The sequence below is a fragment of the Cinclus cinclus genome, chromosome 29 (genome assembly GCF_963662255.1).
Source record: "Cinclus cinclus chromosome 29, bCinCin1.1, whole genome shotgun sequence".
NCBI classification, from domain to species: Eukaryota; Metazoa; Chordata; class Aves; order Passeriformes; family Cinclidae; genus Cinclus; species Cinclus cinclus.
Genome location: NC_085074.1, coordinates 4,624,763 through 4,640,597, shown reverse-complemented (window position 1 = coordinate 4,640,597; position 15,835 = coordinate 4,624,763). Strand labels below are relative to the sequence as shown.

Genomic DNA, 15,835 nt, shown 5'->3' with positions numbered 1-15,835 from the left:
CAAGGAATCTGGGCGTGCTGACTTGTTAGAAAGGGGCAACATAGGCACCTGGTATTATGAAAAAAGCTTTAGCACTGCTCTTGGTGCAAGGCTCTGCCCAGTCAGCCCAGCTGGGTGGTGCAAGGGGAGCCCGTTCCTGCAGCCTTGGGCCAGGCAGAGCCACGGGGGAGCAGCCAAGCCCAGCACAGGAGCTGCTCACGGGGCTCGCTTCACCTGCAGCAGGTGTGTCAGAGGAGCTTCCAGACTGTGCTGGCCCTGGCACCAGGCTGCTGTTATCCTGCTGCCAGTACCCAGTGAGGATCAGGGATTTGTCAGGAGTCTTTTTCCCATGCTGGCCCCTTGGGGAAGCCAAGTGTCCCCATGTCCCCAACTACAGCACTGCATTATCACTGAGACTCAAAGGGAGGCCCCTGTGACATCCTGAGCCCTTAATGAGCTAGGAGAGGCAATGGAATTGGCCATGGAGAGGAGCCCCAGTTGCTCTCCACGTGCCTCGGTTCAGCCTCTTCCCTTGCACAGCAGCCTCCTTTATTGGGCACCCCACATTTATCCCATGGCTCGGCTCCTTTCTCCCATCCACACTCCTCTCGCGGCTGGGTTTGAGTGGCTTCAGCATCACTGCCATGACGGGAGAGTTGGTGTTTGTTGGACTTCCCCTGTGGAGCAATCATGGTTCCTTTGCAGGTGCGGGGAGACAGGAGCCCCCGAGTGCCAGAGGCTGGGGGGTCACAGCCGGGAGCTCCTTCTCGCCCTTCACTGTCCCCCGAACCCCTCCGCCCTTCACCCCCATCCCCTCTCCCCTCTGTTCTCCTCATCCCCGTGCCCCCCTCCCCATCCCCTCTCCCCTCTGTTCTCCCCATCCCCTCTCCCCTCTGTTCTCCCCATCCCCTCTCCCCTCTGTTCTCCCCATCCCCGTGCCCCCCTCCCCATCCCCTCTCCCCTCTGTTCTCCCCATCCCCTCTCCCCTCTGTTCTCCCCATCCCCTCTCCCCTCTGTTCTCCCCATCCCCGTGCCCCCCTCCCCATCCCCTCTCCCCTCTGTTCTCCCCATCCCCGTGCCCCCCTCCCCATCCCCTCTCCCCTCTGTTCTCCCCATCCCCGTGCCCCTCTCTCCATCCCCGCTCCGCCCCGTTCCTGGCTCGGGAGCGGCTCCGGAGCCGAGCGCGGTTTCTGCCGCCCCCTGGTGCTGGAGAAGCGCTGCGAGGTCGGGATGGACACAGGGCCCGGCCTCGGCTGGGTCGGGAATCGCTGCTTTATTGGTCCCTGTGACCCCCCCCCCCCCCCGTGTCTGCCCGAGCTGCGCCCCCCGCCCGGGATGGAGCGGGGCTCGGAGGGACGCAGCTCTTGCCTGGGCGCGGGGATGATGCGCTGCCGTCGGTGCCGTGGGAGGACACTGTGGCCGTGCCGGTGCCAGGGGAGGGTGCTGAGCTCGCTGTGTGCTGCTGGGGGAGGCGGCAGCAGCGGCGCTGTTCTCTCCCAGCAGCCCCGAGCGTGTTCCTCGTGTCCCGCACGTGCACGGGTGGGAAGGCCGCTGCCCACGGCAGGTTTTGGATCTTGGCTCGCGCTTTGCCCCTTGGCCTCCTCCACCCACTCTGGGCAACCCTGGGGGTAGGTCAGGCACTTATCATCCCCTCCCTGGTGGTGTCCCTGATGCTCTTCAGGAAGCTGAAGATGTGGGACCCGCCGGTCCCTTTGGCCTCCAGGGCAGCCGGGGGCTTCCCCGCAGAGGGGCCAGCCCTGGCACTGGGCTGTGCCCGCCTGGCCTTGGCTTTGGCCGCCGCGATGGCGATGTACTTGGTGACGATGGCGATGTGGTGGGACCTGAAGTCCGTGAGCGCGCACACGCAGCGGTTGAAGGCGGCGCGGAGCCGCGCATCCCCCGAGGACAGCAGCCACTGCTTCAGGGACACGGCGCCCTGCAGCTCCCGCAGCAGCGCTCTGTGCGGCCGGGGCATGTAGTCCCTCATCCTGTGCAGGAAGGCAGCTGCAAGGCACGGCAAAGGAAGGGGTAAGTAGTGGCTAAGTGGATTAAAGGCCCCGAGCCTCTAGGAGAGAGGCTGGCCTGGAGCTGCGGTGCTGGCGGGGTTTGCAGGGACCCCTGACTGCCTCCTCTGCTCTGCCTCCTCTGCTCTGCCTCCAATTCAGTGAGGAAGAAAACCCCTATTAGGTCAGTGCTCCATAAGGGCTGGTGCTAACCCTAAAAGGCAGGGCTTAGGCCTGCTCCCAGCCTTTTGTTTGGGATTTTTTGCTAGTAAAATGGTTTCACTAATTTGTGGTAAATATTTCCATTGTGGGTGGGACTAACGTGGAGCTTTCTGAATGGCCTCTCATGGCAGGATGCCTGCACGCTCTGTTCCCTCATCTCTGGGCCCACAGAGGACCTCAGCAAAAAGCTGCCATGCAAGAAGCCAAATGAGTGCTTCTGTGAATTTAGCACGGTGAGAAAGCACCTGCCAGAGGCACATTTATAACCTTCCTCCCTGGAACTGGGCAGAGCCTGCTCCCAGGCAGGATGGGATGGGACATGCCCTCCCACCTGACAGAGCTGGCACAGCCATGGGAATCGCTCTGGCTCATCTCTTGCCCTGCCTCACTTGCTTTGCAAAGGGAAAGGCTCGTGGCTCACCAGTGTCCTGCCGGTGGCAGATCCCCAGGAGCTCATCGAAGGCGTGCAGGACCGTGCTCTGCGCCGCGCTGCCCCCCGAGAACGCCATGGGCTCCGGGGACACCCCCTCGTAGATGAGCCCGTGTGGCATGGCAGGGTTGTCCTTCCAGCTGGGCAGGAGACACGGCAGTCAGGCAGCAGCCATGGGGCTGGGGACAGGAGCCTGTGAGAAGGGACCTTGGGCTGGCAAGATTGAGCAAAACGTTCCTGTCCCAGCCCATGGATCTCCTGCTCCAACTCAGCCATGTCAGCCTTCCTCAAACAGGAGATCAAGTAGTGTGCCAAAGCACACAATGAGGCCGTGGGTGTAAGGAGAAATCCTTCATTTTCCCTTGCCAGAAGAGCATTCTGTGGGATCTCCGTGCCCTGGTGAGCACCCTGTGGCATGGTGTTGGGACACACTCCCCTGCCTGGCTGCACCTCCTGCTCCACTCCAGGAAGGTTTATGCAAGCAGAGACCTGCCTTAGGTGTGCAGGAAGGGAGGGGGCACTTGTCTGGGCAGCAGTGGCACTTGACATCAATTCCTGGAAGGTCGGTGGCTGTCTTGAGGAGCAGGTAGACACCCAAACACTCCTCTGGGCCCCTGAAGTTTGGATTTTCCTTTGTTCTTGTTACTCAAGGTGATGTCTTTTTAAAAGGCATTTAAAAGATAAATGGAGGCCAGGCCAGCCTGCCTTTATTTATCTCTGCAGATAACAAGGCAAGGATGGGATTCCTCCCTCTGTAGCTGCTGCCTGGGCAGGTTGGGAGCCAGCACTGCTGGTGCCTCCCACACACACCCTGAACTCAGAGCCTGTCAGCCCCCCTTGTGCCGAAATGCAGAAGTGCTCACACCCAAATGGAGACAGAAGTTATGATTTCAGGGAAGTAAAGTGCCTGGCACAAAAATATCTGTTGACCTTTAACAGAATGCACCATTCCATGTGGCTTTCGGTGCTGCCTGCAGTGTCTGTTGGGCTACAGGAACAGATTTTACACAAAAATCTATTTTCTGCAGAGAAAATAGATTCATTATCAAATACCAGAATATTTTTAGTTCTCCCAGGAAAGTATTTATAGTAACCTCTACTAGTGGGAAGTTCTTATAAGCAGAAAGGAATTTAAAAGGCATGTTTTCCCAAGCTGATGACCATTGAGACAAGGTCAGCTTGGGTAAAAAATTGAGAGAAACTAAATCATGATGCATGGAGCCTTTTACTTGGGAATGCTGAGATATGATGGAGAGAAATAAAAATAGAACTCCCCTGAGAAGCCTGGGACCTGGCAGATGCTGCAGCCCCTCAGGGATGCTGGGGGATGGTGAATGCATCGTGCTGGGCTCTTGGGGCCACGTTGCTGCCTTGCCCAAATGGCATTTTGAGTATTTGGGGGGATTTTCTTTTTTTCGACTGAGAATTGTAACAGAGCAGCAGCAAGTGGATTGTTATGGATGTTTCCTTAACACGTAGTGGGAAGAGCCTCTGCTCAGCTTTGCAGCTTTGTGTACACAGCATGGAAGTAAAGAGAAATTCCTCTTCTCCTGTCAGAACTGTTCGGCCAAGAGCAGGAAAGATTCATTTGTGCCCAGTTCTGGCTGTTGGGGCTGTCAGGACTGAGCTGAAGCATGGGATGGGGAGAAGCTGGAGTAGGGCAGACCCCAGCCCTTGGCCATAGTCCATGCCCAACTGATCCATGGTAGGAATTCCTGAGGGACAGGATCATGATGCTCTAGGAAGCATCATTGCCAGACACAATGCTGGTCCCTACCCTGCCCTGAGGAATTCCAGATCCCACCTGGGCTGCCCCTTCCCTGCACATTCCCAGCTCCCCCTGGCCCTGGGAGCTGCCAGCACAGTGGCTCTGAAGGGAAACAGTCTGCACTTACCCAGAAAGAAAGATCCGGATGACAGAGTAGAATACTTCTGGATCCACATAGTCTAGGATGAAGTGAATGAGATCAGAGGTGATGAGCAGTCACACCAATGTGTGAGATGAGCTGCAGCACGCACAGGCACCAGCTGCCCTCACCGTGCATCCGCCTCAGTGCCTCACTCATGGCCTCGATGGCCCCTGCCAGCTCCTCCAGGGCTCTGTGCAGGGTCTCCTCATCACTCTGCAGGATGGCACCAAGGGCCCGGACGATTGCCTGTGAGAGGAGGAGGGAGAGCACTGAGTCACAGAGGGGTAGGATGTCTGTCTACAGTGGCTCTGGACATTTGCTGCCACCCATGCCAGCTCTGCCCCTTCCTCAGCCCAGGTTCAGGGGACAGGAACACCTTGTGGGTGCCCCTCAGGCACTTTACAGTGCAGGAAAGCAAAGAGCCCCGACACACAGCAGTATACCCACCTTAATGCCAGGCACAGCTGCCTTCTCAACAAGCAGGGTGACAAGGATGAAGCCCCGCAGGCTCTCTCCCCCAGGCAGAGTGATGATCGTGTCCAGGTTCCTGCACAAAGGGGCCGAGGAGAGGGATTGGGGTGGTGGTGGCTCAGGGTTTTCCTACACACTGTGGGACCCACTGAGCCCTTGGAACAAAGCCATCCCAGGCTCCAGAGCCTCTTATCTGCACCCTGTGCAGAGAGGAGCTGGCACAGAGTCAGAGTGGAACAGGACTTCTCTGGTTTAGGGGGCCCTGCCATCCTCCCCATGCCCTCCCCATGGCCACTGGCTCTGTGCAGCCAGCAGCTCTGCCACAGTCCCTTTGCTGTCATCACAGTGGCACTTGTGTGACAAACACTGTTCTTGTGTGCACACATCAAGAGAGGTTCAGCCCAAGCAGTGCTGGAGAGCTGAGCCAATCTAAACAAAACCAACACCGTTAGAAAATAAATGAGCATTAACTACTTACTCAATTTCCAGAGGCCTGAAGGCATTTCAGTTATGGCCAACAAACGCACAAGAAAAGGAGAACGAGAGAGATTATAAACTGTTCTAGTGATGGTCTGTGCTCTGCAGGGAATAGAGGAGTTGTCCCCAGGGGCTGCTCACGGAGACACCCATGTCCCCACAGAGTTCCTATGTCCACAGCCATGAGGCTGACCCCAGCAAAGGTGGCAGAACAAGGGGTTCTCAAAACCTCAAGGGGTTTTGGCAGGACAGGAGCAATTTGGGAACAGTCTGTCCCCAACACCAGCTCATTACTCTGCCCAAGCACAGGAAGAACCGCGCTTTGTCCGCTGGCTTTTGCCTCTTTACCCATTGGGGTCCTTCCTCCTCCAGTTGGCCAACACAAAGTCTGCGTGGCTGAGGATGGGCGGGAGGCCCAGGGCCTGGGACACCTCCCAGTAGGGAACAGCGAGATTTCGGGGCAGGACCTGAGTGGCACAAAGCACAGGGGAACATGGGGGTGTTGTGAGGCTGTGGAAAGGTGCCTGCCTGCAGGCAGCAGCCAGGCAGGAGGGGCACACTCCTGCTGCAGCCACAGGAAAGGGGCTTTGCTCCCGTGGGGTGCGTTCTACGGGAGCAGCATCAGCTCCCAGGCCCCAAGGAGCAGGTGAACCTGCTTTACCTTGCCTTTACCTGCACGGTGCCCTCCTCGCCCTCCTGCCAGACGTAGCCCATGGTGATGAAGCTGAGCACCAGGTGTGCCAAGTGCAGCTCCTCACGTCCCTGGAGGTGCTGGGTGTTCAGCTGCGGCATCTGCCAGGGAAACCCTTGGGAGCAGGGAGCAGAGCCAGCAATGCCAAGGCCCCTGTGGCAGAGGGGCTGCCCTGCCAGCCTGGGGGAACCCTCCTAGTGCTTCTCCCCTGCCTTTAAGCCTCCCTTCCCACCTGCTTTGCAGGACTTGCTCCTGCTGCAATGTTACTGATTTGTGAGCGGGGACAGTAATCCATGGGATTTTCCTCAAAAAGGAGTCCCTCCTCCCAGTGCTGGGATGCCCATGGGAGCAGCTGATCCCTGTGTGCCTGACTGGAGCTGGTGGCTGGGATGAGGCATGGTTCTTGTGACACCTAGAGGGGCCCTGCTCCAGCCCTTGCTGGCTGCTGATCGCTTGGATCTGGTGCAGGAGCTATTTCTGTGCCAATGTTAAGACTTTGCTGTCGCCTGGTGTCTGTCCTGGCTCAGCACACGTCCGCCCTGCTGGGCTGCTTTTGCTTTTGTCAGACCAAGGTCTGAGAGAGCCCTGGAGGCAGGAAGGAGAACTCCATACCTGGTGAACTCGCGAGCGGAGCTGATGGCTCGTGATCAGCTGGGGCAGCTCATGGGCGAGGTCCATCCAGGGGCCGTAGGGTGCCGGCAGCTCTGTCTGGGGGCAGAGAGGCAGAGGGAGGGCTGTGAAGGTGCCCAGGCTCCCAGCACCCTCCCAGCCTCGCACACCACCGTGGGTGCCTTGTGTCTGGTTCCCCCTCCTGTCAGATGAGCCTGTGTGGTCGCAAATTAATGGATGGTGACCAGGTTCTGTCCGTCCCCACCCGCGCCCACTGTGCAGCCAGGCCAGTAATAAATAGCCCCTCTTTGGGCTCAGGACACCTGCCCTTCCTGTGCTCCCCAAAATCCTGTAGAGCCAAGGCCAGTGTGGAAATGGCAGAGCTCCTTCACCTCTCCTCTGTGCTGCTTGCTGCAGCTGCTTTCATCATTTTCAAGGGTAGGGGTTCGTCCTATGGAATGGACTGTGCCCAAACAGCACATACCTTCCTCATTGTTCTTTGGAAAGTGTTAGAGCAAAATGCTAAACCAAAGCTCCCCCAGACTGCTGCTCACCAACCCTCTGTTTTCCTGCCTGCCTGCCGTGGCACGCGGACGGGGAGGCACAGCCAGCTCCTACCAGAGGGTCGGGAAGCAGGAAGCCAAACTCCTCGGAGACCTGAAACCTGCTCAGTGCCAGAGGCAGTGGGGGCTCCTCGGTGTCATCGCTGCTCTCCATTGCTGGACGCCGGCTGTGCTCTGGCCTGGCCACCCCGCTGGCCCTGTGTGCTGAGCCAGCACTGCCTGTGCCTTGTCCTGGGGGGTCGGGCCTGGCTGCCCAATGGCCAGAGGGGCTGAGCAAACACGGCTAAAGGTTGCTGATAAGGCTTTGTCTGGAGCAAACATTAAACTCTGACCCCCATGGGAAAGCCTTAGGGGACCTGTCTCTGGGGAAGCAGGGGCTGTGAGCTGACTCCTCCCAGGACCACCCTGAGGGGCTGCCAGGCTCCTGGGGCACCAGCCCAGGGACGCTGCTGCTGTGGCTGGGGATCCCCACCATCCTGGCACTGCCAGACTTGTGCGCAGCGGGCTGCTGGCCCGACTGTGGCAGGCAGGAGCCAGTCTCCCAGCCTGGGGGTGGTCCATGCTGGCAAGCTCATGGACCAGAGCTCACCTGGCCAGAGATGCACGAGACACAGTGGATGGATGTTGCTGCTTCCCCCATGGTGCTGGGGGTCCCTGGGGTTGCTGGTGGAGTCCCACCACCAGAGAGGAGTCAGCAGGATGCTGTGAGCAGGGCTCCCCAAACAGCAGCTTTCTGTCCTCTGGGGAAAATGAGCCCTGTGAGTGCTGCCTGTGCAGACAGGGGCTGGGGCTTGGAGGGGAAGGGAAGGGAAGGGAAGGGAAGGGAAGGGAAGGGAAGGGAAGGGAAGGGAAGGGAAGGGAAGGGAAGGGAAGGGAAGGGAAGGGAAGGGAAGGGAAGGGAAGGGAAGGGAAGGGAAGGGAAGGGAAGGGAAGGGAAGGGAAGGGAAGGGAAGGGAAGGGAAGGGAAGGGAAGGGAAGGGAAGGGGTACAAACAGCAGGAGTGACATCTCCAGGGTGGGGATGTGGGGTGTGGGTCCGAGGGCACTGCAGGAAACACCTCACACACAGAACAGAGGTGACACCCTCACAGTCAGCACTGTGGCCACCCCATGAGGCAGTGACCTTCCCTGGTCCCCAGCTCTGAGGAGGGGGCCATGAGCCACACACATCCACAGTCACACAGGACAGGTCCCCTTCAGGGGCAGCCACGGCTCCTGAGCCATCCCTGTCCAACAGTCCCCAGCACCAGGCAGTGTCACAGCCCTCAGGGATGGGCAAATCCCAACCACCACCATGTGCCCACACAGGAAAGGGGACAATCTCAGCAGCTGTGGCCCCTAGGCCCCGAGAGCAGGGTTAACTCTGACAAAAAACACCAACGGCATAAGCGCAAAGCCACAGGGCACTGCCCATGACACCAGCTTTGCCCAACACCTTTAATTACTGCCCACAGTGCTGCCCCAGTGCTGGCTCTGGTGTTGGGTCTGTGCCTGTCTTCATCTCCAGCTCTGGCTCTGGCTCCAGGCTCAGCTCCGGCTCTGGGGCCAGGCTCAGCTCCAGCTCTGGCTCCAGGCTCAGCTCCGGCTCTGGCTCCAGGCTCAGCTCCGGCTCTGGGGCCAGGCTCAGCTCCGGCTCTGGCTCCAGGCTCAGCTCCAGCTCTGGCTCCAGGCTCAGCTCCAGCTCTGGCTCCAGGCTCAGCTCCGGCTCTGGCTCCAGGCTCAGCTCCAGCTCTGGCTCCAGGCTCAGCTCCAGCTCTGGCTCCAGGCTCAGCTCCGGCTCTGGCTCCCTGTCCGTGTCCCGGCCGGTGCTGTGGGGGGACCACAGTGGTGCCTTGGCCCAGAGTCAGGGAGTGCCTCGGCCTGAGGTCACCTCAGCCCTGGGCAGCGTCCTCGTGTCCCTGCAGCAATCACCTTGTCCCGTTCCCTCCCCTGTCCAGGGATCCCCTCAGCCCTCCTGGGGACCCTGCAGCCGTCTGGCACCGCAGCGTGCCCCAGCGTCACTCACGCGTCCGTGGCCGGCTCCCCGCCGCAGTGCCCCCGCTGCCGCCACAGGCCGAGCCCCAGGGCCGCGGTGAGCACGAGCAGCACCAGGCTGGAGCCCAGCACCAGCCAGGCCATCTCCCCATCCTCCAGCGCTCGCTGCAGGCCTGGCAGGACACAGCCCGGCTGGGCACGGGCACTGCCGGCCCTGCCCTCGCTGTCCCCAGGGCTGCCCCCACTCACCTCCCTCCAGGCCGCTGTCCCTGCTGCCCCTCGGGCGCGACCCCCTCCTCCGGCAGTCGGGGGGCTGCCAGCCCGGGTGGCAGTGGCAGCTGCCCTTGTTGTTACACACCTGCAAGGGGCAGGGAGGTGTGCCCAGGGAGGTACAGCTGTGCCCAGGGAGGTACAGGTGTGCCCAGGGAGGTACAGGTGTGCCCAGGGAGATGTGCCCAGGGAGGTACAGGTGTGCACTGTGCAGGGTGTACATTGTGCTGCCCCAGCCCCAGCACCCACAGGACTCACGCCGTGGCCATGGCACTTTGCTTTGCTGTCACAGCTGGATCCCAGCACCGACAGTGGGTGACATGTGTTGTTTATACACATCTGCGAAAAAATATGGCAGCTCCAGCCCAGAACTGCCTCACCCACACAGTGCTCAGCACATCAGGCTGTGACCCAAAGGGAAAGGGAAACACACTATTTATTAAAAAAGAAAAGAAAAGAAAAGAAAAGAAAAGAAAAGAAAAGAAAAGAAAAGAAAAGAAAAGAAAAGAGAAAAGAAAAAAAAAAAAAAGAAGGCAAGCCATAGTTCTGCCCTGGGGCCAGGTCATGTTTAGTGCTCACACCCCACCAAACCTTTAATGCAACGTCTGCAAGTTTTCAGTGTTTTTAAATATCAAGCACATTGCTGCAAGGAACAAGTGTTTCTATGGTCTTGTTAATATTTACAGTTTCTATTAGTCATTTCAGATTATTACAAAATACTTCCTTACCCTTCCAGAGCCACACTTTGTCCCTGGAGGAACCAGAAGCGGGTCCTGCCATGCCGGCACATTCAGGTAGTTCACAGACACACACAGGTGCTGCCGCACCTGAGCGTAAATCACAGCGGCAGCAGCTGAGGAGGAGAAGGGCTTGCTGGACGGGTACGTGCAGATTAACTTCCCACACCTGAGATCCCTGGAAAGCCAGTTAGCACAGCCTGTGTATCAAACATCCACAGACACACGCAGGAACTGCCTGCTGAACGCTGGAACATTAGACAGCACAGTCTGGTGAGAAAACATCAGCAGGACTGGGAGTCCAAGGGAGGATCTGTGACATAAGGAGACGCCCTCACAAGGAGAGCCCACACACAGAGCTATTTACTGCTTCACAAATCTCACCGTAAAGTGGAGTCCTGGCACTCCTCTTGAGTGTGCAATCCCAATTAAACATGCATTTTAGCAGAGGCAGTGTTCCCTGCCCAGCGTACCTCCAAGCACAGGGCCGGTATTTGTGTCCGTTCCTGAACCCGCAGTGCCCAAACCTGTCCCGCTGGCCATTAATCTCCTCATAACAGCCCACAGGAGCATTCTTTGAATCTACAAGTTTAGCAGTAGCATTTGTTACAGTTATAAGGAACACAGAGGAACATATTACGGTATCTAATAACTTCATTTTTCATGATTCAATTAAAGAAAACATACCTATCCCCGCCCAAACCCCCAGCAATCCTAAACCTCAGAAATCTGCAGGGGAGTAGCAAGTGGGGAAGTTCTCTGATTGACTTTGCCCGCAGAAAATAATTTGCTTTTTATTCTTTCCACTGTTACCTGCGAAGCACTGGGGACTCTGTTAACCAGAGCTTGGAACGCTTTCCTAAAGCTGTGCCTTCTCTCCAGGTGCCCCACTCCCACCCGAGGCTGGTGCACTGAAGAGTCCAGGTGCAAACTGTGGCCACCCCTGCCCCCGAGCAGTGCCAGTGCCACCAGCGCAGCCTGGTACCTCTCCCGTAGAACTGCTTGCACTGCAGGTCTGAGGACTGGCAGCGTCCCTGGTAGCAGTAGCCAGTGCCGTGGCCGCAGTCGTGCCCATCCTGCAGGTACAGGTCAGGGGGGCAGGAGGCGGAGGAGCCGCTGCAGAACTCGGGCAGGTCACAGGTGGCATCGGCGGCCGGGCGGCACAGCGAGTTCCTCCTCTTGAACTGGAGAGCAGGAGCAGCTCTGCAGCCTCCCCTGCCAGCCCGGGCCACGCTGGCCCTGCTGAGCATGGCCTCAGGGCGCCCTGGAGGCGCTCAGGTGAGCACACCTGTGTGACACCGCCTGGGACACTAACACTCCCACTAACACTCCTCCCAGCACGGGAACATACTATTTGTCCAAAAATAAATAATGATCTTGTGATAGTTATAAAAGTGAGCCTTACCTGACAATTTTTACAGCATAATCCGTAGGCACATTTTGCTTTTGGCTTCAGTCTACAACTTTTAGTGCAGCACTTGTCCTGCAGGCATTCCTGGGGACACATGGCAAACCCATGTTATTTTATTTTATTGTACCCCTCGAGCTTCTTCTCCTCCTCCTCGTGGTCCCCACCTCGGCTGTACCACAGTCGCACTGCTCGCCCGGCTCCACCACGCGGTTGCCGCAGACGGCGCCGCTCCGCCGGGACAGGCGGGGGCTGTGGAAAAGGCACGCACCTCTGCCCTGCTTCAGGAAGGTCTCAAAGTCCCTGATGCTGCAGTTGCTAAATGCTTTTGCCCCGCTGAAATGTCTAAAGTAAAGCAATTATCAGTTGTATAGCTGATGATATATGTATGTACATATATATAAAATAAATGTGTATATGCACGTACACGAGTGTGGTACTTGTATGTCTCACATTCACCGCCCCTCTCTCCCTCCAAAGCTCTGTGCAAGTCAAGGGCTCGCCCAGACACAGGCACAGGGTGCGATGGCCCCAAGGGTCTATTCATTCACCTGATCTACAGCTCATTATTAACAGAAAAACATCCCAAAGTACCTTCGTTTTAGAGAGCAAAGGTTTCTTTTGTCAAATTAAGCACTAAATTGCTATTTAATCAATTCCTTTTTTTTTCTTCCTAGAGGAATAAAAGCAGGTATTTCTTCACTGAAATAGTGGTCAGGCGTTGGAATTGCTGCCCAGGGAGGTGGTGGAGTCCCCATGCCTGGAGGTGCTCAGGAAATGCCTGACACGGAGCTCAATGCTCTGCTCCAGTTGACAAGGTGGTGACTGGTCAAAGGCTGGACTCGATGGAGGCCTTTTCCAACCTGGGCAATTCCACGAGTCTGTGATTCCAATTAGTTGTAGTTTTTGCAGTGCAGTGACAGTGGCACTCTGCCAAGGGGACACCGTGCAGCCACCCCTGTCCCCCTGTCCCCCTGTCCCCCAGCCCCACAGACTCACAGCGCCTCGGGGCTCATGGTGCACACACGCCCGGGGCAGCTGCAGCCTCGGGAGCTGTCGGAGCTCATGCCCAGGCTGTGGCCCAGCACCTGTGCCAGGAGGGTGGAGAAGGACTCCAGGGTCACGTTCCCGTGGTACTGGAGGGACGAGAGAGGTGATTTGCCAGAGCTGAGTGCTCCTTGCAGAGATCCCTGCTCCTGGACACAGATCCTCCCACCCAGCCCTGCTCCTGCTGCCCAGGGCTGAGGTCACAGCCATGAGGGCAGGTGAGGGACAGGCAGAGGACAGCTGGGACCATACCAGGGCCACTGTGGCAGCAGCATCTCTCTGGCATGCCTCTCCTGGAGCCGCTGCACCCATGAACGCTCCTTGGTCCCTGTACCTGGAACACAGGTGTGGTCACTGGTGGTCCCAGGGACCCCCTCGCTGTGGTGAGTGGGGGATGCTGGGTCTGTACAGCCCCAGTCCCCTTGGTGCCCCCGAGTGTCCTGCTGTCCCCAGAGGAGCTGGGGCAGGGACTGGGGGCTGCCACCATTGCCATCTCCCCAGCTGGGTGGGTGGCAGGGGATGGATGGCACCACTGCAGCTGCTGCACTGCTGGGAGGAAAGTCTCGGAAGAAACACTTTAAGAATATTAAAGATTTAGGAAATACAGCTTTTTTAAAAACCATTTTTCCTTTAGATTTCAACTTACGTTGGTTTGACTGACTGCTGCCACACAACCTCTAACACTAATGAACCTTATCTTACCCTAAGAGAGAAGCAATGTTGTATGCCTGTGGCTCCAGAGACAGCTGTTTCCACTGTAAAAATCGTCGTAGAAGATCATCTTTGTCCCCTGCTGTTGATATTTTATCCCCCTCTGCCCACAGCTCCAGGGAGGACAGCACAATGGTGACATTAAGGGGATTAAACATCTGAAAGTACAAGAGAGGAAACGTCTGCTCTCACACCTTCCCTTCATGCAGAGTCATTACTCTGCACACAGTAAACATGTAGGAAAAGTAAATTGCTGCTGTCAGTGCCCCAATGACATCTGTAGCCAAAAAGAATGAACACACCTAAAGAATAAAGAGATATAGCTAGAGGCCTGAGCCAAAGTCCAATAACTTCATAAGAAGTGTTAGGGGTTTTGGGAATAGCTTCTCATTACACAAGTGATCCATAAGACCACCAGCGGAGTCAAGAACAGGACTGGAAGTTGGTTACAAGCACCTGAGAGTAAGACATAGCCATCACACAGGGAAAGATGTTCTTTTGTGGTAGACTGACATATCCAGAGGAAAAGCCTTCTCAGGAAACACGGAATTTTTTACATGTCATCTTCCTAAACCTAAAAGCAGCTAGAAAAGATGTGGCCACTCTTTATCATCCCCCTTATTTCCTATCTCACTGCAGTGCAAACCAGACTGAAGAACTCACATTGTTGACTAAATTGAAGGCCTGGATTATCTTCTGTGTCGCAGCATTCGGGTCTGATCCCATATAGTCGTACTGAAAAACAACCCAAGAGGACACGAGGGCAGACAAGGTGCTCACCAAGGTGAAGCATGACAATGGTGGAACACTGAAATGATTCCCAACACTGAGCTACAAATTCACGTTCCTTCTTTCCTACAAAATCCACAGTACTTCAAAACAGAACACAAATCCAAGAAAAAGTTGGGAAATGTTACCATTTCCATGCTCACAGAAGTCAGGCAAAGACAAGGAAAACGTGGCTGGCGTAGACTCACCAAAGCCTTGTCCAGCACCACATACACCGTGAGGTATTTGGGAGATTGTGCAGCAGCCGAGAGGGGCTAAAAGAGAAAATGGGCTTCAAAATCCAGATTCTGCATTCTCTGGTCAGCTCACTGCTGCTGTTGGCTGTGCTTCTCAAGGGCCCCCTCCAAGTTTGTGTCCTGTGCCTGGCCAAAGCTCCCAGGGGAGTGAGACCCCTCCTCACAGGACAGGGACAGCAGCAGCCCTGGGGAGCCGGCACCGCTCACCTCCTCATCCTCGCGGGCCTTGTCCAGCACGTCCCAGGCTGCCAGCCCGGCCTCGGGGGGGCTGTGGGCTGGGGGTGCTGCTGCCACCTGCTCCTCCCTCACTCGGAACAGCACGTGCCGGAACGCAGGGGCATAGCCCAGGGGCCGGATCCCATAGCTCACGTTCTCAAACTGCAGCAAGCCCCTGCCGGGGCACCGGCACCAGCCACTCACCCCTGGGCACCGGCACAGCTGCCCCAGCACCGGCTGTGTCCAGCCAGGCTGCCAGGGGAGCCCTGGCCCCTCGTGGCACGGGCCTGGCAAGTGCCCACAGGGAGGGCAGCACAGGGACAGGGCTGGCACTGACCTGAGCCCCGAGCAAGTGTTGAGGGACACTGCTGAGCTGGGGAAGCCATCGATGTAACCCCGGTAGTAGCAGGCTCCCTGCGACATGACAGAGGACAGGGAGCCCCTTCCATGGCTGGGAAGACGATCTCCTTACCCACCCTCCACAGATGGAGCGGTTGCCTTGGGCAGAGACACTGGGAGCACAAACAGCCCAAAGCAAGGCCAGGTTACCTCAATGTGGGCAGAATCAGAGTGCAAAGATCCCTGCTCGCTGCACGTGTAAGTCTGGAAATCATCAGATAAAAAGGCACTACAGGAGAGAGGTGCAGAGTGAGGTACTTAAAAGAGCATCCGTGACCCAGAGCTTCTCAAGCTTCCCTGCAGCCACCAGGGAGCAGGGCAGGGCTGTCAGTGAGGGCAGCGTCAGGGCCAACTCACTGCTGCTGCAGGTGGATGGTGTACAGCCTCCCCTCAATCCTCAGCATGTAGGACACTGCATCCTTGTGCATACAGAAAAGCAGAGAAGGGGAGAATTGGGAACAGGGAGTTGGAAATAGCGTGATCTGAGGCCTGCTGTGAACACCAGAGGGGAGCACAAGAGTGGGCGCAGCCATCGTGGTGCTGGCAGCTCTGCTGTGGTGGCACTGTTACAGCTGCTGCCACCACATCTGTACTCCCCCCGCCCTCTCCTGCCCCTTCCCCTCCCAGCCTCCCCAGAGCCCCCCAGCACCGTGCCTGCTTCAGCCCCACCACTCCTTTAGCGTTTGCCCCCAGC

The 15,835-nt window shown here is 57.4% G+C and overlaps 2 protein-coding genes across 2 annotated transcripts; both read right to left on the bottom strand.

The window, feature by feature from the left end:
* Positions 1-1,361: 1,361 nt before the first annotated feature.
* On the bottom strand, positions 1,362-7,916 carry LOC134054616 (indoleamine 2,3-dioxygenase 2-like). The gene is made up of 11 exons (XM_062510478.1): positions 7,847-7,916; positions 7,411-7,604; positions 6,796-6,891; positions 6,165-6,284; positions 5,841-5,959; positions 5,494-5,508; positions 4,992-5,091; positions 4,673-4,790; positions 4,530-4,581; positions 2,626-2,774; positions 1,362-1,983 (listed from the first exon to the last, which is right to left on the bottom strand). The coding sequence occupies exons 1-11, from the start codon at positions 7,914-7,916 to the stop codon at positions 1,613-1,615; spliced, it is 1,404 nt and encodes a 467-aa protein (XP_062366462.1). The 3' UTR covers positions 1,362-1,612.
* An 879-nt stretch (positions 7,917-8,795) lies between these two features.
* On the bottom strand, positions 8,796-15,674 carry LOC134054615 (disintegrin and metalloproteinase domain-containing protein 32-like). Its single transcript, XM_062510477.1, has 18 exons — positions 15,499-15,674; positions 15,292-15,370; positions 15,080-15,156; positions 14,734-14,917; positions 14,479-14,544; positions 14,165-14,236; positions 13,493-13,659; positions 13,043-13,124; positions 12,743-12,879; positions 11,911-12,088; positions 11,741-11,830; positions 11,321-11,519; positions 10,809-10,917; positions 10,327-10,513; positions 9,857-9,937; positions 9,578-9,686; positions 9,360-9,501; positions 8,796-9,162 (listed from the first exon to the last, which is right to left on the bottom strand). Exons 1-18 carry the CDS (start codon positions 15,672-15,674, stop codon positions 8,796-8,798), a joined length of 2,502 nt encoding a protein of 833 aa, XP_062366461.1.
* Positions 15,675-15,835: the final 161 nt, after the last annotated feature.

What these genes read in the sequence shown, in the direction of transcription:
- LOC134054616 (XM_062510478.1), bottom strand. Translation starts at nt 7,916, where the DNA reads ATGGACCACCCCCAGGCTGGGAGACTGGCTCCTGCCTGCCACAGTCGG. An exon ending in CAGCAGCCCGCTGCGCACAA is followed by an intron (nt 7,605 to 7,846) that starts GTCTGGCAGTGC and finishes GCCATTGGGCAG; the next exon opens with CCAGGCCCGACCCCCCAGGA. An exon ending in GGCACTGAGGCGGATGCACG is followed by an intron (nt 4,582 to 4,672) that starts GTGAGGGCAGCT and finishes ACTTCATCCTAG; the next exon opens with ACTATGTGGATCCAGAAGTA.
- LOC134054615 (XM_062510477.1), bottom strand. Translation starts at nt 15,674, where the DNA reads ATGGCTGCGCCCACTCTTGTGCTCCCCTCTGGTGTTCACAGCAGGCCT. An exon ending in ACCATGAGCCCCGAGGCGCT is followed by an intron (nt 12,089 to 12,742) that starts GTGAGTCTGTGG and finishes GCTTTACTTTAG; the next exon opens with ACATTTCAGCGGGGCAAAAG. An exon ending in CAAAGTGCCATGGCCACGGC is followed by an intron (nt 9,687 to 9,856) that starts GTGAGTCCTGTG and finishes TGCCCCTTGCAG; the next exon opens with GTGTGTAACAACAAGGGCAG.